This window comes from Lissotriton helveticus, chromosome 1_2 (assembly GCF_964261635.1).
Source record: "Lissotriton helveticus chromosome 1_2, aLisHel1.1, whole genome shotgun sequence".
In the NCBI taxonomy this organism is placed as follows: domain Eukaryota; kingdom Metazoa; phylum Chordata; class Amphibia; order Caudata; family Salamandridae; genus Lissotriton; species Lissotriton helveticus.
In genome coordinates, this window is record NC_136058.1 from 419,002,989 (window position 1) to 419,028,459 (window position 25,471).

The window sequence follows — 25,471 nt, forward strand, 5'->3', positions numbered from 1 at the left end:
TGCTGAGGCTACTGATGGGCCGGAGCCGCCCCCCCCCCCCGCCCAGGCAGGTATCACACAGTGTTGGCCTCTTCTGATTGGCCTAGTGTTCTATACTTGTGTAACTTGCTGAGGCTACTGATGGGCCGGAGCCGCCCCTTCCGCCCAGGCAGGTATCACACAGTGTTGGCCTCTCCTGATTGGCCTAGTGTTCTATACTTGTGTAACTTGCTGAGGCTACTGATGGGCCGGAGCCGCCCCCCCCCCCCCCCGCCCATGCAGGTATCACACAGTGTTGGCCTCTTCTGATTGGCCTAGTGCTCTATACTTGTGTAACTTGCTGAGGCTACTGATGGGCCGGAGCCGCCCCTCCGTCCAGGCAGGTATCACACAGTGTTGGCCTCTTGTGATTGGCCTAGTGTTCTATACTTCTGTAACTTGCTGAGGCTACTGATGGCCCGGAGCCGCCCCTCCGTCCAGGCAGGTATCACACAGTGTTGGCCTCTCCTGATTGGCCTAGTGTTCTATACTTGTGTAACTTGCTGAGGCTACTGATGGGCCGGAGCCGCCCCTCCGTCCAGGCAGGAATCACACAGTGTTGGCCTCTTCTGATTGGCCTAGTGTTCTATACTTGTGTAACTTGCTGAGGCTCCCGATGGGCCGGAGCCACCCCCTCCGCCCAGGCAGGTATCACACAGTGTTGGCCTCTCCTGATTGGCCTAGTGTTCTATACTTGTGTAACTTGCTGAGGCTACTGATGGGCCGGAGCCGCCCCCTCTGTCCAGGCAGGTATCGCACAGTGTTGGCCTCTTCTGATTGGTCTAGTGTTCTATACTTGTGTAACTTGCTGATGCTACTGATGGGCCGGAGCCGCCCCTCCGTCCAGGCAGGTATCGCACAGTGTTGGCCTCTTCTGATTGGTCTAGTGTTCTATACTTGTGTAACTTGCTGAGGCTACTGATGGGCCGGAGGCGCCCCTCCGCCCAGGCAGGTATCACACAGTGTTGGCCTCTTGTGATTGGCCTAGTGTTCTATACTTGTGTAACTTGCTGAGGCTACTGATGGCCCGGAGCCGCCCCTCCGCCCAGGCAGGTGTCACACAGTGTTGGCCTCTTCTGATTGGCCTAGTGTTCTATACTTGTGTAACTTGCTGAGGCTACTGATGGTCCGGAGCCGCCCCCTCCGCCCAGGCAGGTATCACACAGTGTTGGCCTCTTCTGATTGGCCTAGTGTTCTGTACTTGTGTAACTTGCTGAGGCTACTGATGGGCCGGAGCCGCCCTCCGCCCAGGCAGGTATCACACAGTGTTGGCCTCTTCTGATTGGCCTAGTGTTCTATACTTGTGTAACCTGCTGAGGCTACTGATGGGCCGGAGCCGCCTCCTCCGCCCAGGCAGGTATCACACAGTGTTGGCCTCTTCTGATTGGCCTAGTGTTCTATACTTGTGTAACTTGCTGAGGCTACTGATGGGCCGGAGCCGCCCCCTCCGCCCAGGCAGGTATCACACAGTGTTGGCCTCTTCTGATTGGCCTAGTGTTCTATACTTGTGTAACTTGCTGAGGCTACTGATGGCCCGGAGCCGCCCCCTCCGTCCAGGCAGGTATCACACAGTGTTGGCCTCTTCTGATTGGCCTAGTGTTCTATACTTGTGTAACTTGCTGAGGCTACTGATGGGCCGGAGCCACCCCCTCCACCCAGGCAGGTATCACACAGTGCTGGCCTCTCCTGATTGGCCTAGGGTTCTATACTTGTGTAACTTGCTGAGGCTACTGATGGCCCGGAGCCGCCCCCTCCGTCCAGGCAGGTATCGCACAGTGTTGGCCTCTTGTGATTGGCCTAGTGCTCTATACTTGTGTAACTTGCTGAGGCTACTGATGGGCCGGAGGCGCCCCTCCGCCCAGGCAGGTATCACACAGTGTTGGCCTCTTGTGATTGGCCTAGTGTTCTATACTTGTGTAACTTGCTGAGGCTACTGATGGGCCGGAGCCGCCCTCCGCCCAGGCAGGTATCACACAGTGTTGGCCTCTTGTGATTGGCCTAGTGTTCTATACTTGTGTAACTTGCTGAGGCTACTGATGGGCCGGAGCCGCCCCCTCCGCCCAGGCAGGTATCACACAGTGTTGGCCTCTTCTGATTGGCCTAGTGTTCTATACTTGTGTAACATGCTGAGGCTACTGATGGGCCGGAGCCGCCCCCTCCGTCCAGGCAGGTATCACACAGTGTTGGCCTCTTCTGATTGGCCTAGTGTTCTATACTTGTGTAACTTGCTGAGGCTACTGATGGGCCGGAGCCGCCCCCTCCGCCCAGGCAGGTATCACACAGTGTTGGCCTCTTCTGATTGGCCTAGTGTTCTATACTTGTGTAACTTGCTGATGCTACTGATGGGCCGAAGCTGCCCCCTCCGCCCAGGCAGGTATCACACAGTGTTGGCCTCTTCTGATTGGCCTAGTGTTCTATACTTGTGTAACTTGCTGAGGCTACTGATGGGCCGGAGCCGCCCCCTCCGTCCAGGCAGGTATCACACAGTGTTGGCCTCTTCTGATTGGCCTAGTGTTCTATACTTGTGTAACTTGCTGAGGCTACTGATGGGCCGGAATCGCCCCCTCCGCCCAGCAGGTATCACACAGTGTTGGCCTCTCCTGATTGGCCTAGTGTTCTATACTTGTGTAACTTGCTGAGGCTACTGATGGCCCGGAGCCGCCCGTCCGCCCAGGCAGGTATCACACAGTGTTGGCCTCTTCTGATTGGCCTAGTGTTCTATACTTGTGTAACTTGCTGAGGCTACTGATGGGCCGGAGCCGCCCCTCCGCCCAGGCAGGTATCACACAGTGTTGGCCTCTTCTGATTGGCCTAGTGTTCTATACTTGTGTAACTTGCTGAGGCTACTGATGGGCCGGAGCCGCCCCCTCCGCCCAGGCAGGTATCACACAGTGTTGGCCTCTTGTGATTGGCCTAGTGTTCTATACTTGTGTAACTTGCTGAGGCTACTGATGGGCCGGAGCCGCCCCTCCGCCCAGGCAGGTATCACACAGTGTTGGCCTCTTCTGATTGGCCTAGTGTTCTATACTTGTGTAACTTGCTGAGGCTACTGATGGGCCGGAGCCGCCCCCTCCGCCCAGGCAGGTATCGCACAGTGTTGGCCTCTCCTGATTGGCCTAGTGTTCTATACTTGTGTAACTTGCTGAGGCTACTGATGGGCCGGAGCCGACCCCTCCGCCCAGGCAGGTATCACACAGTGTTGGCCTCTTCTGATTGGCCTAGTGTTCTATACTTGTGTAACTTGCTGAGGCTACTGATGGGCCGGAGCCGCCCCCTCCGTCCAGGCAGTTATCGCACAGTGTTGGCCTCTCCTGATTGGCCTAGTGTTCTATACTTGTGTAACTTGCTGAGGCTACAGATGGGCCGGAGGCGCCCCTCCGCCCAGGCAGGTATCACACAGTGTTGGCCTCTCCTGATTGGTCTAGTGCTCCATACTTGTGTAACTTGCTGAGGCTACTGATGGGCCGGAGCCGCCCCTCCATCCAGGCAGGTATCGCACAGTGTTGGCCTCTTGTGATTGGCCTAGTGTTCTATACTTGTGTAACTTGCTGAGGCTACTGATGGCCCGGAGCCGCCCCTCCGCCCAGGCAGGTATCACACAGTGTTGGCCTCTTCTGATTGGCCTAGTGTTCTATACTTGTGTAACTTGCTGAGGCTACTGAATGGCCGGAGCCGCCCCCTCCGCCCAGGCAGGTATCACACAGTGTTGGCCTCTTCTGATTGGCCTAGTGTTCTATACTTGTGTAACTTGCTGAGGCTACTGATGGGCCGGAGCCGCCCCCCCGCCCCCCGCCCAGGCAGGTATCACACAGTGTTGGCCTCTTGTGATTGGCCTAGTGTTCTATACTTGTGTAACTTGCTGAGGCTACTGATGGGCCGGAGCCGCCCCCTCCGCCCAGGCAGGTATCACACAGTGTTGGCCTCTTCTGATTGGCCTAGTGTTCTATACTTGTGTAACTTGCTGAGGCTACTGATGGGCCGGAGCCGCCCCCTCCGCCCAGGCAGGTATCACACAGTGTTGGCCTCTTCTGATTGGCCTAGTGTTCTATACTTGTGTAACCTGCTGAGCCTACTGATGGGCCGGAGCCGCCCCCTCCGCCCAGGCAGGTATCACAGTGTTGGCCTCTTGTGATTGGCCTAGTGTTCTATACTTGTGTAACTTGCTGAGGCTACTGATGGGCCGGAGCCGCCCCCTCCGCCCAGGCAGGTATCACACAGTGTTGGCCTCTTCTGATTGGCCTAGTGCTCTATACTTGTGTAACTTGCTGAGGCTACTGATGGCCCGGAGCCGCCCCCTCCGCCCAGGCAGGTATCACACAGTGTTGGCCTCTTCTGATTGGCCTAGTGTTCTATACTTGTGTAACTTGCTGAGGCAACTGATGGGCCGGAGCCGCCCCCTCCGCCCAGGCAGGTATCACACAGTGTTGGCCTCTTCTGATTGGCCTAGTGTTCTATACTTGTGTAACTTGCTGAGGCTACTGATGGGCCGGAGCCGCCCCTCCGCCCAGGCAGGTATCACACAGTGTTGGCCTCTTCTGATTGGCCTAGTGTTCTATACTTGTGTAACTTGCTGAGGCTACTGATGGGCCGGAGCCGCCCCCCCCCCCCCGCCCAGGCAGGTATCACACAGTGTTGGCCTCTTGTGATTGGCCTAGTGTTCTATACTTGTGTAACTTGCTGACGCTACTGATGGGCCGGAGGCGCCCCGTCCGCCCAGGCAGGTATCGCACAGTGTTGGCCTCTTCTGATTGGTCTAGTGTTCTATACTTGTGTAACTTGCTGAGGCTACTGATGGGCCGGAGCCGCCCCCCCCCCACCCCCCGCCCAGGCAGGTATCACACAGTGTTGGTCTCTTCTGATTGGCCTAGTGTTCTATACTTGTGTAACTTGCTGAGGCTACTGATGGGCCGGAGCCGCCCCCTCCGCCCAGACAGGTATCACACAGTGTTGGCCTCTTCTGATTGGCCTAGTGCTCTATACTTGTGTAACTTGCTGAGGCTACTGATGGGCCGGAGCCGCCCCTCCGTCCAGGCACAGGTATCACACAGTGTTGGCCTCTTCTGATTGGCCTAGTGTTCTATACTTGTGTAACCTGCTGAGGCTACTAATGGGCCGGAGCCGACCCCTCGGCCCAGGCAGGTATCACACAGTGTTGGCCTCTTGTGATTGGCCTAGTGTTCTATACTTGTGTAACTTGCTGAGGCTACTGATGGGCCGGAGCCGCACCCTCCGCCCAGGCAGGTATCACACAGTGTTGGCCTCTTCTGATTGGCCTAGTGTTCTATACTTGTGTAACTTGCTGAGGCTACTGATGGCCCGGAGGCGCCCCTCCGTCCAGGCAGGTATCACACAGTGTTGGCCTCTCCTGATTGGCCTAGTGCTCTATACTTGTGTAACTTGCTGAGGCTACTGATGGGCCGGAGGCGCCCCTCCGTCCAGGCAGGTATCACACAGTGTTGGCCTCTTCTGATTGGCCTAGTGTTCTATACTTGTGTAACTTGCTGAGGCTACTGATGGGCCGGAGCCGCCCCCCCCCCCCCGCCCAGGCAGGTATCACACAGTGTTGGCCTCTCCTGATTGGTCTAGTGCTCCATACTTGTGTAACTTGCTGAGGCTACTGATGGGCCGGAGCCACCCCCTCCGCCCAGGCAGGTATCGCACAGTGTTGGCCTCTTCTGATTGGCCTAGTGTTCTATACTTGTGTAACTTGCTGAGGCTACTGATGGGCCGGAGCCGCCCCTCCGTCCAGGCAGGTATCACACAGTGTTGGCCTCTTCTGATTGGCCTAGTGTTCTATACTTGTGTAACTTGCTGAGGCTACTGATGGGCCGGAGCCGCCCCCTCCGCCCAGGCAGGTATCACACAGTGTTGGCCTCTTGTGATTGGCCTAGTGTTCTATACTTGTGTAACTTGCTGAGGCTACTGATGGGCCGGAGCCGCCCCCTCCGCCCAGGCAGGTATCACACAGTGTTGGCCTCTTGTGATTGGCCTAGTGTTCTATACTTGTGTAACTTGCTGAGGCTACTGATGGGCCGGAGCCGCCCCTCCGTCCAGGCAGGTATCGCACAGTGTTGGCCTCTTCTGATTGGCCTAGTGTTCTATACTTGTGTAACTTGCTGAGGCTACTGATGGGCCGGAGCCGCCCCCTCCGCCCAGGCAGGTATCACACAGTGTTGGCCTCTTCTGATTGGTCTAGTGCTCTATACTTGTGTAACTTGCTGAGGCTACTGATGGGCCAGAGCCGCCCCCTCCGCCCAGGCAGGTATCACACGGTGTTGGCCTCTTCTGATTGGCCTAGTGTTCTATACTTGTGTAACTTGCTGAGGCTACTGATGGGCCGGAGCCGCCCCCTTTGCTTAATTTCTTAAGAAGTGTCATAATTCTGTACTTTACTGAACATATTTGCATGAATAGTGACTATTTTCCTCTTGTGGTTTTCACCAATAAATAGCTTTGGAAGACTCCTCCTTGTTAGACACTCAGCGTCTGTGCTGACTGTCTCTGTGCTGCTCGTATTTGTATTATCTTGTCTTCCATAATACATTTTCTCTATCATATGTACTGATTGCTATTATTTCAATTAGACTTCCACATAACAAACATTGGCAAAGAGGCAAGCACAGCACACACGTGTATACCAAAATGGAGACGTTTGTAGACGAGGGTTTTACGCAGGAGTCCAAGCTAGTCACCTTCTGAAGCCTCTACACAAAACAAGGCCGTACAGGTACCAGGATACAAACAAACACCTTCACGCTGCCAAGTCAGAGCTCCGGGTTACTGGTCTACTAAAGACGCCATAGCATGTCATACGTTAAAGTTAGCATGACTTTCATGACACCATGCTCACAAGCCATACATTAGTCTTCTAGGCACTGCGTAGTCATCATATTAATAAATGCTTCTGCTTCAGCTCATGGCAGAAGTTTATTCCTTCATCGCTAGAACAACAGCAAAGGGATAGGGAAGCCTTTTCAGGATTCTGACACAGAATCCCAACTCAGAAAGCAAAGGAAAAGAAATATAAGGCTAAACTGCCCCATTTCCCAGCTCCACCAAACTTGTCAACACTACTCGAGAGCATCTGCGACAGCACCTGGGGTCTGGCTCACTAAATACTCGTCCAAAGCACTGGCAGAAACTTGTACTAATAGGTCACATAATCCGCACTAAAGCCTTAATATTCATGAGTTAGGCCACAAATTGCTACTTACTGTGATTGGTGGCCCTCACAGGTATGTTGGCCTGAGAGCTCAGCAGACCACCATGTCTGTGACCGCCTTCAATAAAGTATACTTTTTCTGCTGCATTAGAAAAAGGAAGGGCTTGATTCACAAAGGTAACAATTTGTGTAAGTTCACTATTTTTTTGCTACTCACAAACTCAAGTTTATAATAAGTTTTTGACTTTGGAGACTGCGCTTTCGGGGTGGAGAACTCCACACAATCTTATCTTTTTATGCGTGGAGCGCTCCGCTCTAACGACGGAGTCCCTGCAGTTGTAAACCTAATAATAACTGGAAATTCATGAATTGCAAAAAAATAGTAAACCTACATAAAAGTGTAAGTTTGCCTTTGTGAATCGGGCCCAAAGTTTTCAACATACAGAAAGGTATAGGGACCCCCGTCTGCAAATGGCCTACCACCCCAACTCAGGAATGGGTAATTTGTTCATGATTTGCGACCGCATTTAGGTAGCAAAAGATTGATACTTTAGTATTTTGAAAGGACGCCTACAACATGCCCGGTCCAAAAATCAATGCCCTGACATCTTCCACTTTTTTTATCCTGAGGAAAATTAGAAATATCCTTTCTTTCATCCCTGTAAATTCTCAATGACTGGTCATGTGCGCCTTGATATTGGCCAGATTAGATTCCTGTAATGGCCTTTACCTTAACCTGGGGGCCCAGCACCTTAGGAAACCATTCCCCTTGACCATCTGGTCGCACGCAATGCTTTCCAATGGGGCGACCAGATGGCCGGTTTTCCCTGGAAGTCCCGATGAGGTGCCATTTGCCTTCCCGATTCCAGGGAGGGCTCCAGGAGGTCAGGCGCCTTGGCGGCCTGGGTCCCCTCCGTCAATCTGTGCGCACGGGTTCTCAGAAAGCGGGGTAGCCTTCCTCTGGATTACTAGGGGCAGGGTATGCCCAGATACCCCTCCCGGGATTGCAGTTCTCTGCCGGGGACCAGATGGGCTATTCCTGGCCAACACCTCTCTAGGCATCCGGGGCTCCCTCCTCCGGCCCACGGCATGGCAAAGTGCCCAGGACAGGCTCCATGGTTCCCGGGCAGTCACCACCGGGCGTCCGGGGCTCCCTCCTCCAGGCCAATAGCACGGCAAAGTGCCCGGGACGGGCTCCATGGTTCCCGGGTAGTCCTTCCCTGGGTGTCTGGGCCTGAGAGCTACGGTGGTCCTCCCTGTTTCTGATGCCCAGCTGGGGTCCCTGAACCCACTGGAAGCGGAGCCCCCTAGCCCTGCCCTGCGTAGGCAGGCGGGAGCAGCTGGGACTCCATTTGGTTCCGGCCATCTGGTTGCACCTTTCCCCTTGACCATCTGGTCGAACCAATGCTCTCCAATGGGGCCACCAGATGGCCGGTCTTCCCTGGAAGTCCCGATGAGGTGCCATTTGCCTCCCCGATTCCAGGGAGGGCTCCAGGAGGTTGGGCGCTTCCGCGGCCTGGGTCCCCTCCGTCACTCTGTGTGCACGGGTTCTCAGAAAGTGGGGTAGCCTTCCTCCGGATTACTAGGGGCAGGGTATGCCCGGATACCCCGCCCTGGATGGCAGTTCTCTGCCGGGGACCAGATGGGCTATGCCTGGACAACACCTCCCTAGGCATCAGGGGCTCCCTCCTCCAGCCCACAGCATGGCAAAATACCCAGGACAGGCTCCATGTTTCCCGGGCAGTCCTCCCCCGGGCATCCGGGGCTCCCTCCTCTGGGCCAACGGCATGGCATTTTGCCCAGGACGGGCTCCAAGGGTCCCAGGCAGTCCTCCCCTGAGCGTCCGGGGCTCCCTCCTCCAGGCCAACGGCATGAAAAAGTGCCGGAGACGGGTTCCATGGTTCCCGAGCATTTCTCCCCCGGGCTTCAAGGGCTCCCTCCTCCGGGCCAATGGTGTTACAAAGTGCCCGGGACGGGCTCCATGGGTCCAGGGCAGTCCTCCCCCGGGTGTCCGGGGTTCCCTCCTCTGGGCCAACGGCGTGGTAAAGTGCCCGGGTCGGGCTACCTGGGACCTGGGCAGTCCTCCCCCGGGCGTCTGTACCCGAGAGCTCCTGTGATCCTCCCGTGCCTGAGACCCAGCCGGGGTCCCTGAGCCCCTGGGAAGTAGAACCCCCGAGCCCTGCCCTGCATGGGCAGGCAGTAGCATCTGGGAGTACTTTGTGTCCCAGCCATCTGGTCGCACCTTTCCCCTTGGCCATCTGGTGGCACGCAATGCTTTCCAATCGGGCGATCAGATGACCGGTATTCCCTGGAAGTCCCGATGAAGTGCCACTAGCCTCCCCGATCCCAGCAAGGGCTCCCGGAGGTCGGGCACGTTCACGCCTAGGGTCCTCTCCGTCACTCTGTGCATGTGGGTTCCCATAAAGTTGGGTAGCCTTCCTTCAGATTACTAGGGACAAGGTACTCTGGGACCCCTCTCAGCCTAGCAGTCCTCAGCTGGCGGCTGGACTGGCCAGGATGCCTCCCCAACCATGAGTTCGTCCTTGGGTCTGCCGCGTGGTAGGCTGCCCTGGATGGGATCCGGCGGGCCCGGGTAGACTCTCCCTGATGGGCTTGGACCTGGAGCTCCATCCGGGGCCCCTGAGGGCCCCAGGGAGGGTGCCCTCCCACACTGGGCTCCGTCCTCTGTCCTGCCGCGTGGCAGGGTGACATGGATGGTGTCCGGCAGGCCCGGGGAGGCTTTCCCTGCACCTCTGGGCCTGGGAGTCCCAGCTTGGTCAAGGGGCCGGCCGGGCCCCGGGTTGGGTGCTCCGGCCCTGGGCCATGTCCCCCAGCCTACTGCACTGCCAAAGGCCCAGGACGGGGTTCTGTTGTGCCTGGCGATCCTCCCCTTGCTTGGCTGGGTTCAGGAGCTCCATCCGAGGCCCCTGAGGGCCCCAGGGAGGGTGGCCTCCCCACCCCGGGCTCCGTCCTTGGTCCTGCCACAATTCAGGGTGCCTGGGATGGTGTCCGGCATTCCCGGGGAGGCTTCCCCTGCGCCTCTGGGACTGGGATCCACGGCTGAATCCAGGAGCCCCGGGTTAGGTGCTCTGGCCCTGAGCCCTGTCCCCCAGCCTGCCACACTGCCAAAGTCCCAGGACGGGGTTCCGTTGTGCCCGGGGAGCCTCCCCTTGCTTGACTGGGATCAGGAGCTCCACTGAGGGCCCCAGGGAGGGTGACCTCCCCACCCTGGGCTCCGTCCTCGATCCTGCCGTGTGGCAGGGTGCCCGGGATGGTGTCCGGCAGGCACTGGGAGGCTTACCCTGCGCCTCTGGGCCTGGGAGCCCTGGCTGGGTCCAGGGGCCCGGCCGGGCCCCCTGGTTGGGGGCTCCGGCCCTGGGCCTTGTCCCCCAGCCTGCTGCACTGCCAAAGGCCCAGGGACAGGGTTCCGTTGTGCCCCGGGTGCCTCCCCTTTCGTGCCTGGGTTCAGGAGCTCCACCCGGGCTCCCTGAGAGCCCCAGGGAGTGTGGCCTCCCCACCCCGGGCTCCGTCCTTGCTCCAGCCCTGGGCCTCCAGTCCCCCATTCCCCAGCTCCCGCTCACTCTTTCACCACCCCTTGTTGTAAATATTTTTGTCCACCCTAAGCGTGGAAGGGTATACTCAGACATGAGTCCCTTGCTCATTGCACCATCAGGATTCAAGCAAGCCGGGCCGAAGACGGCTGTAATGCCAGAAACCGGTCCCCGGAAGCTTGTTTCCTTCCCAGTGTAAGAATTGGCTTTTGTAGTTTGGTTTGCCCTGTTCCCATCATGCACTGGGACAGGAACAGACTAATTTGCATACAGCCAGGTTCTGAAACTGGGATGGTGCAGTGAGCTAAAAAACGGTGTTGGATCTAGCCCTGATCTCTTGACAGGGTGAGAGTATTCTGCTTAATTCAGAGACTCTGTCCCTCACCACCCCTTGTTGTAAATACACTCTTTCATTGGGGCACAGAGTGACCAGATGGCTTCCCTTTCGTGCCCGGCCCTCTGGTAGCACCGATCCCCTCGGCCATCTGGTCGCACCGATCCCCTCGGCCATCTGGTCACACCGATCCCCTCGGCCATCTGGTCACACCCAATGCTTTCCTATGGGGTGACCAGATGGTCGGACTACCCTGGAAGTCTCGATGGGGTGCCATTTGCCTGCCCGATCCCAGCGAGGGCTCCAGGAGGTCTGGTACTTTCGTGCCTTGGGTCCCCTCTGTCACCTCGTGTGCACGGATTACAAGAAAGGGGGGTCATTTTCCATCGGATTAGTAGGAAGAGGGTCAGTCAGACCTCCGTGAAGTCCGATGATTCTGAATCAGGGGAAGGCAGAACCCGGGCCTGCCCACCGGGGCCCCCAGGGACCCAGATATGCACCTGCCTCTCAGCCCTGCTGCTTTGGTGACTCTAGATAACCTCGGGCCGATCGCACGTCCCTGTGACGGTGACGATACATTCGGATGTCTGCCCTATCAACTTTCGATGGTACTTTCTGTGCCTAACATGGTGACCATAGGTAACGGGGTATCAGGGTTTGATTCTGGAGAGGGAGCCTGAGAAACAGCTACCACATCCAAGGAAGGCAGCAGGCGCACAAATTACCCACTCCCGACTCGGGGAGGTAGTGGCAAAAAATAACAATACAGGACTCTTTCGAGGCCCTGTAATTTGAATGAGTATACTTTAAATCCATTAACGAGGATCCCTTGGAGGGCAAGTCTGGTGCCTGCAGCCGCGGTAATTCCAGCTCCAATAGCATATATTAAAGTTGCTGCAGTTAAAAAGCTCATAGTTGGATCTTGGGATTGAGCTGGCGGTCCGCTGCGAGGCGAGCTACTGTCTGTCCCAGCCCCTGCCTCTCAGCGCCCCCTTGATGCTCTTGACTGAGTGTCCTGAGGGTCCAAAGCGTTTTACTTTGAAAAAATTAGAGTGTTCAAAACAGGTCGGTCTCCTGAATACTTCAGCTAGGAATAATGGAATAGGACTCCGGTTCTATTTTGTTGGTTTTCCGAACTGGGGCCATGATTAAGAGGAAAAGGGCTTGCACTTCCAGAGGGTTATGTCATTCACACCCTTAATAGAGACACAAGAGGCGGAGGTATTGCGGCTATTGTGAAAACTGGCTACTCCTGCTCCTTCATGAAACAACTTATTTTAGGCTGTGAATGTGCCTGTTTTAAAATTACGTTTAATCCCAATTACACTATGAAAGGGTTACTGATATATCGCCCACCGGGTCCATCCAAAGTCTTTAGGGAAGCACTCATTGATACTGTCTGCACTTTGGTAGCCAATTCTTCTAATTTTACGATCCTGGGAGATTTGAATCTTCATTTTAATAGCCACTCAGATGTGGATGTGGCGAATCTGATGACGGACCTAGCGGCCTGTCAGATGGACCAGCGGGTTTCTGGTCTGACTCATTCAGCAGGCCACCTGCTGGATCCGGTCTTTACAAACATCCCTTCCCTTACGACTCAACCGCCGGTTCCTATGGCCTGGTCGGACCATTTTTTGGTCCCTCTGGTCATTCAGGGCATAGTTCCTAAACGTAAATTAAACAACTCCCACTCCCTGAAATGCCCTTGGCATAAGCTAAATTGGGATCAATTTAAAATCCTTCTCTCAAGCTCTGTTCCGGTGTTGGCGACGGATTCGGACAAGGCTTATCTAGCCTTTTCAGATTGGATCAGTCAGCCGCTGGACAAACTGATTCCAGCTAAGTGGTCCCCCAATCGTATGTCCAAATCAAATCTATGGTATAACGAAAAGCTAGCATCACTGCGAAAAATTTGCAAAAAATGTGAAAGCTCCTGGAGGAAGGACTTTGACCCTCTTTCCAGAGCGCACTACCGGGATTCAGTAAAGAGCTATCACAAAGCAATCCATACTGAACGTGCAGCTTTCTATGCCTTAAAAATTAGAATAGTACCAATCCCGCGAAGAGCATTTTCTCCATTGTGTCAGATCTAAAAAATCAGAAGGGGACGGTGGGCCCACTGATCTCCTCGAACCAGCAATGTGAAGAACTTGCCTTATTTTTTTCAAAAAAGATAGAAGACATCTATGGCGGCTTTCCCATGACTGCTCTGGACTGCCCTGAAGTACCCAGCCCCCTTGATGCTCTTGACTGAGTGTCCAAAGCGTTTTACTTTGAAAAAAATTAGAGTGTTCAAAACAGGCCGGTCGCCTGAATACTTCAGCTAGGAATAATGGAATAGGCCGAGGGGTTTGAAGACTTGTGCGGTCTCTCACCGGTTACCCCAGGAGGGACCAGCAGCTGCAGTGATGCTGGCAGCAGTGATGGTGGCGGCAGTGATGGTGGTGGCAGTGATGGTGGCAGTGATGGTGGCAGTGATGGTGGTAGTGATGGTGGCAGTAGTGATGCAGGCGGCAGTGATGCTGGCGGCAGTGATGCTGGCGGCAGTGATGCTGGCGGCAGTGATGCTGGCGGCGGTGATGCAGGCGGCGGTGATGCTGACGGCGGTGATGCTGGTGGCGGTGTTGCTAGCGGCAGTGATGCTGGCGGCGGTGATGCTGGCGGCGGTGATGCTGGCGGCGGTGATGCTGGCGGCAGTGATGCTGGCGGCGGTGATGCTGGCGGCGGTTATGGTGGCGGCGGTGATGGCGGCGGCAGTGATGGTGGCGGCAGTGATGGTGGCAGCAGTGATGGTGGCAGCAGTGATGGTAGCAGTAGGTAGCAGCAAATTCCCAGCCGGCGCATCTTATGCTGTGATTTTAAAAATACTTTCTGTGTATTTACGCATCTTGTGTATCCTGTGTTGATATATTTTATACTGCATGTGTATCTATGCTTTTCCTTTGACCTGCTCACCTCATATCTCGCGTGCTGCTCCCCGCACCTATTTCGCCTGTCCCCGGTCCACCGCAGCGTGTGCTGTTTGTGTGGAGAGACGTGGCTCCGCCCTCCTCTATGCATTTCCGCTACCGGGGGGATACTTAACCAGGGTGCTTATCCGGACGCGCAGCAGTAGGTAGCATCGCATTGCCAGTCGGCGCTACATTGCATCTCATGCTGTGATTTTAAAAACACTGTGTGTGTATTTATGCATCTTATGTATCATGTGTTGATATTTTTAATACTGCGTGTGTATCTGTGCCAGTGGTGGCTGGTGACATTTGTAAGTGGTGAGGCGTACAGTTTGTGGTGGACTGCACCATGGCAAGCGAGAATAGTGAGCCCGAGCGACTTACAGTGGGTCTCCCCCCAGGAAAAGTTTGAAAAAAGAGTGGGCAAATGGCGTATTTTCAGGCAATTTGGAGAAATCAAGGTTTAATAAAGCAATTGTGAAAGTGCAGTTATTACATTAATAAAGAGATGTCCTATAATAACATGGGTAGGCGCTTATTAAGTACAACCACAGAGCTTCATAACAGACTTCAAGCTAAAAATGATGAGTACCTCACAGTATTTTTTAACATAGTAAGCAGGTCACAAACTAGCAGCATTCAATAAATGTATTCAGTGCATGTATAATCATGTATAATCATGTGTAGGTGCACCATTGTGTCTATGCATCCTTGCACATATAAATATATGTAAATATATATAAATATACGTATTTGTCTGTGAGTGAGGCATTGTGGATGTTTTTCTTGTGTGCCTGTGCGCTTTTAGTTCTAGTGTGCACACACCTCTAAGAAGCATAAACGCTGGTTGCTAATGCTCTTAGTTTCAGAAACCTTTCTATCTTCTTGATAGGTTTCTGAAGCTAAGAGCTTTGGCACGCAGACGCAGTATGTATATTCTCCCCCTGGTTTAAATTACAGGCATGCTATGTATAAGGTAAATTAAAAGTATTTCGCCAGCAACCAAGTAAGCAAAAACGTTTAATGAAAAGTTTTTCAAATTCTAATAATAATTAAAGTTCAGAATCTCAGAACATTCCTCCAAACAGTGAATGACGCTTCAAGGTGTGCCCAATATCTTAATTTCTAAATCATGCTACTTTATGCAAAGGACTGGTCGGTCAGGCCGTTGTCATGTATTTGAAATTTACAATATTTGGGTACAATCCATATATTCAGAAATGTGCATAGATCAATTTACTTACCAAAGGCACAATATACATGTGTCTACTGTGCTAAACATCCAAGTCAAATGCCATTGTCTCAATGTTTGCCTTTCAAACCTGCACTTTGAAGAGGCTGCCCTGGCCACAACATCAAAAACATATTTTCTTGCGAGGCAACTGAGAAAAAAAACGTATTTCCATATTATGAGTTACATAGTACAAAAGCAATCGAGTAAGATTAATTGGACCGAAGAATGATGTAGAAACTTCAACACCCAGACTGAAATTGAATTCGGGCTGAATGATGTCATGCATTATGCTTTTCAGAAACATTTCTATGCACCTTCGAGAAGCATGCAGGATGCGTGCCTATAGAAGAAATGTTTCTGAAGCTAGGAGCATTGGTACACATCCTATATGCTTCTCGAAGGTGCGTGCCAGGCAAGCAGGTCCTAGCTTTGGAAACATAACATTCCTTGTAGAGAGAAATGTTTCTGAAGCTAGGCCCTGCTGGCACTCACCTCTAATGCTTTTTGAAGGTGCAGTGCCGGTGATGTGACAGCAGGCCTGGTCAAAGGCTTCAGAAACATTTCTGTCTACTCTGCACTGCTCCACAGTCTCAGACTAGTATTTCCTTAGCGGGAATGTAACTCACCCGAAAGTATTGGAGCTTGGCGCCAGCATTGCTGGATTTACATGAGCGCGCCAGAGACGTACATGCTTGTTTGGTAGGATAGGGAGATTAAATGATTTGCCCAGAATTAATCACAGGAAGTTGAGCCAAATAAGCCGATACTCGAACCTGGTTCTCCTCCGGTGAACCAAGTTCGAGTCTCTGCGACAAAGTTGTTAGCGTATCTCTGGCCATTACAGCAGCGAGTAATGTCATGCTGCACTCACGGTTCATGATTTGTCCCTCGAGCTGATTTAATTGAATACATTTTACAGTGAGTCACACTCTCACAGACATGGATGTACAGTCTAACTCCGATATCACTTGGGGTCGGGGAGGGAAGAAGACACACAGTGGGCTGGGGCTGGCTGCTGAGCTGACACACTACATGCCTAGTAGTTTATCATGCGACTGCGATGACGACGACGCACAATACAACTAAACAGCCTAGAACTGGCAGGCCAAGTCCAACCCAAGCAGCAACGCAATCACCACCAATTTCAATCGGAGTCACGGAGTACTGTACTACTTACGGAGTCCGTGTCCGTCTCTGAAATGAATCCTGTCTGCGCGATGTCGGATTCTCCGCTCAACTGTGATCGGAGAGATTATTCCAGGCTGGATTATTCAACTAGCAAAGATTCTCCTATTGGAAGTTGTGTGGGAACTGCGGGAGTCCTCGCATCCGGTTCAGGAGGCCGGCCACGAGGTCATGGAGCACACCAGGGCGCGGTGACGTCCCCACAGCGGCCAACGCTAAAGAGCAGGGCTAGCCTAATACTGCCCATAATGAGACCCGGCTCCCCCGGGTCTCTACCTGTGTGAGTGCTAGGGGAGGAGGAGGAGGGAAGGGGCTACTGCGTGTGTGCGCATGCGTGGGCAAGTCATAAAAATGACTTGTCCTAAATGCGCACACTGCTGCTGCCCTCCCTGTCACGCTCTCAGAGTCACACGTTGCCAGCCTGCCACTCACTGCCGCAGGCCCGCCCCCCACACCCTTCCGCGATCGCGATGACGTCACTATTGTGACTCCGACCGACCTCCAATCATTATTCTGTCGGCCTGTTGTTGTATTGTGCGCTGCGCTCATAATTTTACTTTTTGGTGCGTGCAGGAATGCGCAGTGTGACAGTGACGGTCGTCCATGGCTGGCAGGGCAACGCCCCAACGCCCCCAATGGACGAACCGCCACTCTGTGCATTTCCTTTGACCTGCTCGCCTCTTATCTCGCGTGCTGCTCCCCGCACCTATTTTGCCTGCCCCCCCCCCGGTCCACCGCAGCGTGTGCTGTATGTGTGGAGGGACGTGGCTCCGCTATATATATATAATTTTTCAGGATACTGAAACACATTGACAGCTCAACAGGTACGTCCGATTCATATTTGAGACACATTCAGTTAATAAGCACTCGGCATATGCAGTATCATTATTACAAAGAATGCGCTTATCGTTTTTTCATTTAGGTGGTTCACCACAATAATATATGGTTCAGAAATGCGGTAAGCAGTTTATTTCATTGAGAATACAACTTCTAAAGTGCAAACAGTGAGACAGTTTCGGACAGATAGATAATATAACTATTATTATCGTTTTCAGCTTCATTCGAAAGTGGTGATTTCAGCACACAGGTAGGACTTGCAACACTACGTATACTACACTCATGGGCGTCCACAGCATACACATGACATTTACACATCTTTATTTTCATTACAGATGGTCCCTGATGAAGGCACACTCTGTACCGAAATGCATTGGGCACGATAGAGGAACTGTGTTGTTGAATGATGAAGAAAAATATATTGTATATGTAAAATTAGAAAAGAAATGTATTAGCAATATCAAATGTTGAAATGAAGGAATAATCTGCACTGAAGAAAGTGGGTACGATTAATTATAAAAATGAGAATCATGCATTAAAATGATGAAATGTGATTTGGAATATTGATTTGTTAAAGACTTTTTCAAGATTTTTAAGGTGTTACACACCGTGTGAACAGTGCGCGACTAGATGGGTTCATAACCCGTCACAACTTATACTTTCGCCCTCCTCTATGCATTTCCGCTACCGGAGGGATACTTAACCAGGGTGTTTATCCGGCCACGCAGCAGTAGGTAGCAGCGCATTGCCAGCCGGCGCTACCTCGCATCTTATGCTGTGATTTTAAAAACACGGTGTGTGTATTTACGCATCTTACCTACTCCCAGAAGGAGCTGTTAGCAGCCAGACATTGTATAGGAGTTGTTTAGTCCATGGGCGAGAGGAATTAGAGGGTCCCTGATGGACTTGGCCCTTCTGGCAGGTTCATCCCTGAACTTTTTGCATGAACTCTGAGATAATTATAGTGATTTCTGGTCTTTGCGCACTTTGACAGTGTCCCAGTGTAAAGTGCATGCGCTCTCTGATTGCGTGGGTGAGATTGTCCTGCCGTCCCATAGGAATGTATGGGGGATATATGTGTCCATGGTAGTTCCTGATGTGTGGGGAGTGCAGGCTCGAGTTTGGCATGTGCGAACTCGTGAGATTAAATGCTGCCCGATGATGTGTGTGGATTTAATGTGTCTGGTGTGGAAGTGCCACTTCTAGAAGTTGGCATGTCTATGTAATAAATGTGAATTGGCTGTCTGGCTTGTGATTGGCTGGAGCTGGCTGGTGTGCCTGGCTCCAGGAGTCAGGATGGGTCTACGCCGGTGGTGAATGTGGAGATCTGCATGTTGATGGCAGGGAGGAGCTGCACCTGGGACCTGAATAAGGATGGACTTTCCCTCCACAATGCTGGCTCCGCCCCCTAGGGTGCGACTGATGACCCTAGCCCGCCCTCTGAAAGGGGAGAGGGCTGAGCACAACAGAGTGCTCCAAAACCAGCTGCGTCTGCTTTTCCCTTAACCCTGCAGCCTCAGACAAAGGATTTATGTGTATAAAATGATGCTGTGACCTCCTGTAAAAGGTTCTTGTTCCTGACTTGAATCTACCAGGGGCGTGCTGCTGCTGGGGCCTGGCCAGCCCCTGGATGCCTGGATCCTAACAGGAGGGGGCTTGCTGCTGGTGGGGCCCAGGAGGGACCACCATGGGGGCTGTCTCCTTGCTGGAGTGCCCTGTGAGCTGGCCCCTGGGCACAGCCATTGCCCCCCCTTTCCTTCCTAAAGGATCTTTCTCTAAATCTTTGCCTGCAGCACCTGGGAAGCGCTTTATCCCCCTTGCCAGGAGCGCTGTTTTACTGGCCACTTGCCCTCTGTATTTAGGTGGAAGCAGGTGCCCACCCCGTATTTTGCTGAGTTTTGAGGCAAGGGTGCCACCCCGCGATCTCGCCGAGTCTGTGAGACCCCTGGCGGGTGCCCACCCCGCCAGGGACTTTAAATTTAATTATTGCGGGTGCCTACCCTGCTGCGGCATTTACCTTTGCTCCTAACCAGGAGCCTACCCCGGATTGCCTCTGTGAGCCACTCCCACAGGCCGCCGCGCTGCCTGCGACAACCCAGAAGCTGAAGAGGTAAACAGGAAGTGGACGGGGCCCACCCGCGCTCCTGTGTAGTAGAGGGGAGAGTGCAGCCAGAGGACGGGACTCCACCCTGCCTCCATACGACGTGTCCGCCAGAGGAAGCCCCCTGGAGGCCAACCAAAGAAAGAAACACTCTTCGCCCCCGGCGAGGCTCTCCCGAGTGAGAGAGCCCCGCCCGCCGCCAGCGAGGCCCCGAAGTGCGGCAGGGAGCCCCGGAGCCCGAGTCGAGTTGCAGCAACCTCCGGTGAGTGGGGCCCTTTGAGTTACGGTGAGGAGAGGGGGGCGTCGGGGCACATTGCCGGTGCCCGCCCCCCCCTGGGAGTGCTATCTTTGTTTGTGGGGCCAGTCGCTGTAGGGGTAGAGCGGCCCTGGTTGGCAGCGGGCCGCTCCCCCAGGTTGGCAGCATCTGTTAGAGCCCACGAGGCTCTTGGGAGCATTGTTAGTTCGAGCCTGTGGGCTCCAACGTCTCGGGGGCATTTAGGGAGGTAGAGCGGCCCCGGCTGGCAGCGGGCCGCTGCCCCCAGTTGGCAGCATTTGTTTCAGAGCCAGGATGCTCCAACTGGGCTATTGTGCAATTCGAGCCTACGAGGTTCCTGAGGCCCCAGTTGTTTATTCAGAGAAGACAAGGCTCCTGGGCCCATTGTTGTTTAGATCCACGAGGCTCGTGAGGGCCCAGTTGTTTTATTCTTAGAGCCTACAAGGCTCTCATGGGATTTTGGGGCACTATTGTTTCATTGAGCCCCAGAGGAGAGCCAGGAGGCACGCTGGTACCAGGCTCAGTTTCCCAGCTGCCCAGCACTTAGTGGGCAGATGCTACGTTTAGGCCCAAACCCTTTGCGCATTCTTCTTTGGCTGCCTGCGCAGCCAGCCCAGACATTCTGGACATTGGGCCTGTGAGCCCCTGAGAGGCCAAGTTGGCCTTGGGTCAGTTATGTGATTTTTGGCGCAAATGTGATTACCTGTCTACTGTGATTTATGCATTTATTCAATGCCTGTTTGCCTATACCTCTAAATGTATTTTCATGCTTAGGAGGTTGTGTTTCCTAGTATAGGTTGTGCTAGTGAGTTCAGGGTTCCCTGCGTGATAAATGCCTAAGGTGTTTAGGATTGCGTAGGGTGTACTTACCTTTTACCAGTGATTACTGGTTGTGTGCTACATATGCTATTTGGTGCTACAATTATACTATGGTCTAAGTGCTATTTCTACAAAGTGCTAGTTCTACCAAGTGCTTATTCCTGACAGTGGTCCATATGGCCCTGTCCTGTGTATATAATCCCCTGTAAATTCCGCCCGTGCCAGTGGCACAGTGTAAAGTGCGTGTTTATTATCTAATGTGTTTGGTATAATACAAAGGCTATTTTATATATAACCTTGTGTGGAGTTTTCTTTGTGGTGGGCCTTGGGTGTTTTTGCTGGGTGCGCGCGCAAACGCTTCACACATCGCCACTTGAGTAGGGGTTATCTTTGGCGGGTGACTTTCTTGCCCTGACTACAGTGGTGGTTTCTGCCTGGCTTTGGCGCAAGCCTCAGCCAACCAGAATCCCCATTTCTAACAGTCCCTTTAGCTGCAAACAGTGTGGGTTTACATCTATGGCCCCAATATATGTGCAGGACTGCCCGCCTCTCCCAGGCAAAAGTCTGATAATTTCTCACCTGAACTGCCATTCATTGGTCAAACATTGCACCGATGTCTTTGACCTTTTGGAAACTGAAGCGCCGGATACCCTGTTTTTAACTGAGACCTGGCTCTTGGAAGACTCGGTAGCAATCCCAGGGCTTGCACTTCCAGAGGGTTATGTCATTCACACCCTTAATAGAGACACAAGAGGCGGAGGTATTGCGGCTATTGTGAAAACTGGCTACTCCTGCTCCTTCATGAAACAACTTATTTTGGGCTGTGAATGTGCCTGTTTTAAAATTAAGTTTAATCCCAATTACACTATGAATGGGTTACTGATATATCGCCCACCGGGTCCATCCAAAGCCTTTAGGGAAGCACTCATTGATACTGTCTGCACTTTGGTAGCCAATTCTTCTAATTTTACGATCCTGAGAGATTTGAATCTTCATTTTAATAGCCACTCAGATGTGGATGTGGCGAATCTGATGACGGACCTAGCGGCCTGTCAGATGGACCAGCGGGTTTCTGGTCTGACTCATTCAGCAGGCCACCTGCTGGATCCGGTCTTTACCAACATCCCTTCCCTTACGACTCAACCACCGGTTCCTATGGCCTGGTCGGACCATTTTTTGGTCCCTCTGGTCATTCAGTGCATAGTTCCTAAACGTAAATTAAACAACTCCCACTCCCTGAAATGCCCTTGGCATAAGCTAAATTGGGATCAATTTAAAATCCTTCTCTCAAGCTCTGTTCCGGTGTTGGCGACGGATTCGGACAAGGCTTATCTAGCCTTTTCAGATTGGATCAGTCAGCCGCTGGACAAACTGATTCCAGCTAAGTGGTCCCCCAATCGTATGTCCAAATCAAATCTATGGTATAACGAAAAGCTAGCATCACTGCGAAAAATTTGCAAAAAATGTGAAAGCTCCTGGAGGAAGGACTTTGACCCTCTTTCCAGAGCGCACTACCGGGATTCAGTAAAGAGCTATCACAAAGCAATCCATACTGAACGTGCGGCTTTCTATGCCTTAAAAATTAGAATAGTACCAATCCCGCGAAGAGCATTTTCTCCATTGTGTCAGATCTAAAAAATCAGAAGGGGACGGGGGGCCCACTGATCTCCTCAAACCAGCAATGTGAGGAACTTGCCCTATTTTTTTCAAAAAAGATAGAAGACATCTATAGCGGCTTTCCCATGACTGCTCTGGACTGCCCTGAAGTACCCAGCAATGAGTAATGGTGATGCTGGGGGCAGCAGTGATGGTGGCAGCAGTGATGGTGGTGGCAGTGATGGTGGTGGCAGTGATGGTGGCGGCAGTGGTGGTGGCGGCAGTGGTGGTGGCGGCAGTGGTGGTGGCGGCAGTGATGCTGGGGGCAGTGATGCTGGGGGCAGTGATGCTGGGGGCAGTGATGCTGGGGGCAGTGATGCTGGGGGCAGTGATGCTGGGGTGAGTGATGCTGGGGCAGTGATGCTGGGGGCAGTGATGGTGGCGGCAGTGATGGCGGCACGGCACAGGCAGGAAGCACCTGTCAGGGACAGACCTGTGTTTACAACCTGCGTGATGAAGCTGGAGGCAGGAGTCCTGGAGATAACATCCGGGTCAAAGTATGCATGTTAAACCTGTGCACTTCCTTGGGTGGTTTGTGTCTTCTTTGATGTTTACATGCCGGCAGGTCCGACCAGGGCCTCCTTGGCTTTAGCTATCACACCCCTGGTGGCAGGAAAGCACCAATTCAGAATTGTGTTGGCTGTTTATATTGATTTCACAGAATATATTTGTGCGGCTTAAGATTTGCGAAGTTTTTGGCATCATTCTGTGAATTTTTTCATAAATATGCGCCCTAATGTTTGAGTGAGAAGGAAGCTGCTGTCTCTAGGACGCTTAAGACACACGATTAATAACCATGTCAGTACAAGAGCTATAAATGTACTTTAAATAATTATAACTCAGAAATATTTGCATTTATATATCTCTTTCCTTCTTTTTTCCTAAAGGGAATATTCAGAAGTCAGCATCTAAAAATATTGCTCCCATTTATTGATCTGGAACAGTTTCTTGAAAAGGAGAAGGGAAGCCTCCTCACCCATTTGGTGAAGGAACATCAAGCGACCCTCAAGAAGAATCAGGGGAAAGTGGCAGCTTTGGAGAAGCAACAGAACTTCTTCACCACACTGCTGACAGAAATAGAAGAGCGGTGTCTCCTGCCAGACATCGACTTCCTGAAGGTGAGAAGGGATCAGAGCTGTAATGAACTAGAGTTAATCTTTACTTCTTGAGGGCTAAGCCCTAGAGGGCACACGCACAACTCTATATATCATTCTGGGGAAGTGGGCAGAAAGTGCATGCTGAGGAACTTCACTAGAGAGGCAGAATGCAGCGAATGGTTTGTTATGTTATGTGTATTAGTAGAGCGCACTATAGCCCGCGAGGGGTATCCTGGCACTGGACATAGAGTAACTGAAGTAGAGAAGGGGTAGCTACCTACAGAACTAGAGGACAAGTGTTTTTTTTGCCATGAAATTGACGACGTACCATGCACAACCTTCATAGTTGCTGGGGTTCAAGATACCTGGCCTGATCCCCATATGCCACCCCACTCCTCAATCCACTTTGCTGGTTCACCTCATACTCTTTCTTGTGGAAGAGCCTTGTGCCGGAGTCCCGTTACAGATGCTTCATAGGACTTTGCTCGCTGCTTCCCAACAGGATTCAAGGCTCTGGGAACCTGAAGGATCCATCACGTGTAGTTCGCGGCTGTGATTGGTTAAAGCAACCCCAATGAGCAGGCCATGGCACAACCGACTGTTGGTGCCAGTTGTTGACTACATAAGACATTTAGGGCCTGCTTTAGATCTTGGTGGGACTACCGACCTCGCACCGCCGCAACTACCGACTTCGCACCGCCGCGACTACCAACCTCGCAGCAACTACCGGTGTCGCACTGCGTTGAATACCGACATCGCACCGCGGTAACTACCGACCTTGCACCGTGGCGCCTACCGGCGTCGCACCGCGGCAACTACTGACGTCGCATTGCGGCGACTACTGACGTCGCGCAGCGGCGACTACCGACCTCGCACCGCGGAGACTACCAGCGTCGCACTGCGGCGACTACCGGCGTCGCACCGCGGCGACTACCGACCTTGCACCGTGGCAACTACCGATGTCGCACCGCGGCGACTACCGACGTCGCACTGCGGCGACTACCGACGTTGCACTGCGGCGACTACCGACGTTGCACTGCGGCGACTACCGACGTCACACCGCGGCGACTACCGACGTCGCACCGCAGCGACTACCGACATCGCACCGCGGCGATTACTGGCTTAGCACCGTGGCTTCAAGTGCTCCATGAAGCTGACAGCTGTCAGCCCGCTGTAATTAGATGTTGTGGCAATAGACCATACACCACCATGGCAGTGGTCTTCTGTGCTGGCTAACAGTACTCCCTTGCCCTCAGGCCGTCAGGTTTGTGCCAAGTGCATTTATAAGTCCTGCTGTGCTGGCGGAGTCCTGGCTGCGTTTTGCTGACTGAGTGAGTTCCTGGTGGAGTGGAGACTGGTAAGTATAACTAATTGATGTGTCTATACACATGTATGTGATACATTGAACCGCTTGGGCACCATCAGTAAAATGGACCAGCTAGCTATCGCTAATATGGGCCAACTTGTGGCACAAAACAGGTACATATATAAGAAGCGAGGAAGTAATGGCGTCCTACCCCTGACGTTGGCAGACTGAACTTTAGCTCAGGAGGGTTGAACCCTGAGTGGTATATGTGCAATCTTGGTTCCCTATGTGTGGCGGTGTTTTTTATGCATACTCGGGGATCTAGGGCTTCCTATGCAAAGCTTTTTCTATAGGCCATGAGTGGGCTGATAGATCAGCCGTCACTTGTTCTTGCCCCTTCAGAATGCAGGTTTAGTTAAAAGTGCAAAGTGTTTAGGGAACATGATTTGCAGTGTATTGGGAGATGGCGCCCGCTGTGACTGAGTGTGTGGCTGGGATATGGCTGGAATTGCCCCCAGGAGTCCGTGGCCTCCGGTGGTGACCTCTGAGCATGGAGAACCACCTCCCCGGGGGCCGCGGTCACCTATCAGTTGCTATTCTGCTTGTTTCCATCTGGAGGATAGGGAGGAGACTCCCTCCGACTCCATGTCCGGTCCGGTCCTTTGCAGGGTGGTCAGGTCTTCATTGCCTGTGGCACGTCGGAGCGCGGGCCGCCGGCGGAGCGGTAAGTGAGGAGGCTTTTCTTGATACAAATACAAGACGCTGGGTCTCGTTACAGCTAGACGCTTTCTGTTTTTAACAGCGGGACAATCAACAGGGAATCCTGAGTAATATGCGTCAGTATACAGACCTGGCCCGTTTCCTCCCGATTTCGAAGAAATGTCCTTTTGAGATTGAGATGGGAGTACAAATTTAAATACACCTCTAACTCTTATCAAGCAAA

General features: G+C 52.9%; 1 protein-coding gene and 1 pseudogene across 2 annotated transcripts in view; both read left to right on the forward strand.

The window, feature by feature from the left end:
* Positions 1–25,471, forward strand: part of LOC144807191 (E3 ubiquitin-protein ligase TRIM11-like) — a 297,802-nt gene that overhangs the window by 149,118 nt on the left and 123,213 nt on the right. For both annotated transcript variants that reach the window (XR_013606133.1, XM_078673072.1), the window contains exon 3: positions 23,013–23,243. Coding sequence is in view for 1 of the 2 variants with exons in the window: in XM_078673072.1 (XP_078529198.1) it covers positions 23,013–23,243 (231 nt within the window). In the remaining variant the exon portion in view is untranslated. The remainder of the gene's footprint in view (positions 1–23,012; positions 23,244–25,471) is intronic.
* Positions 11,558–11,949, forward strand: LOC144808296 (18S ribosomal RNA; annotated as a pseudogene).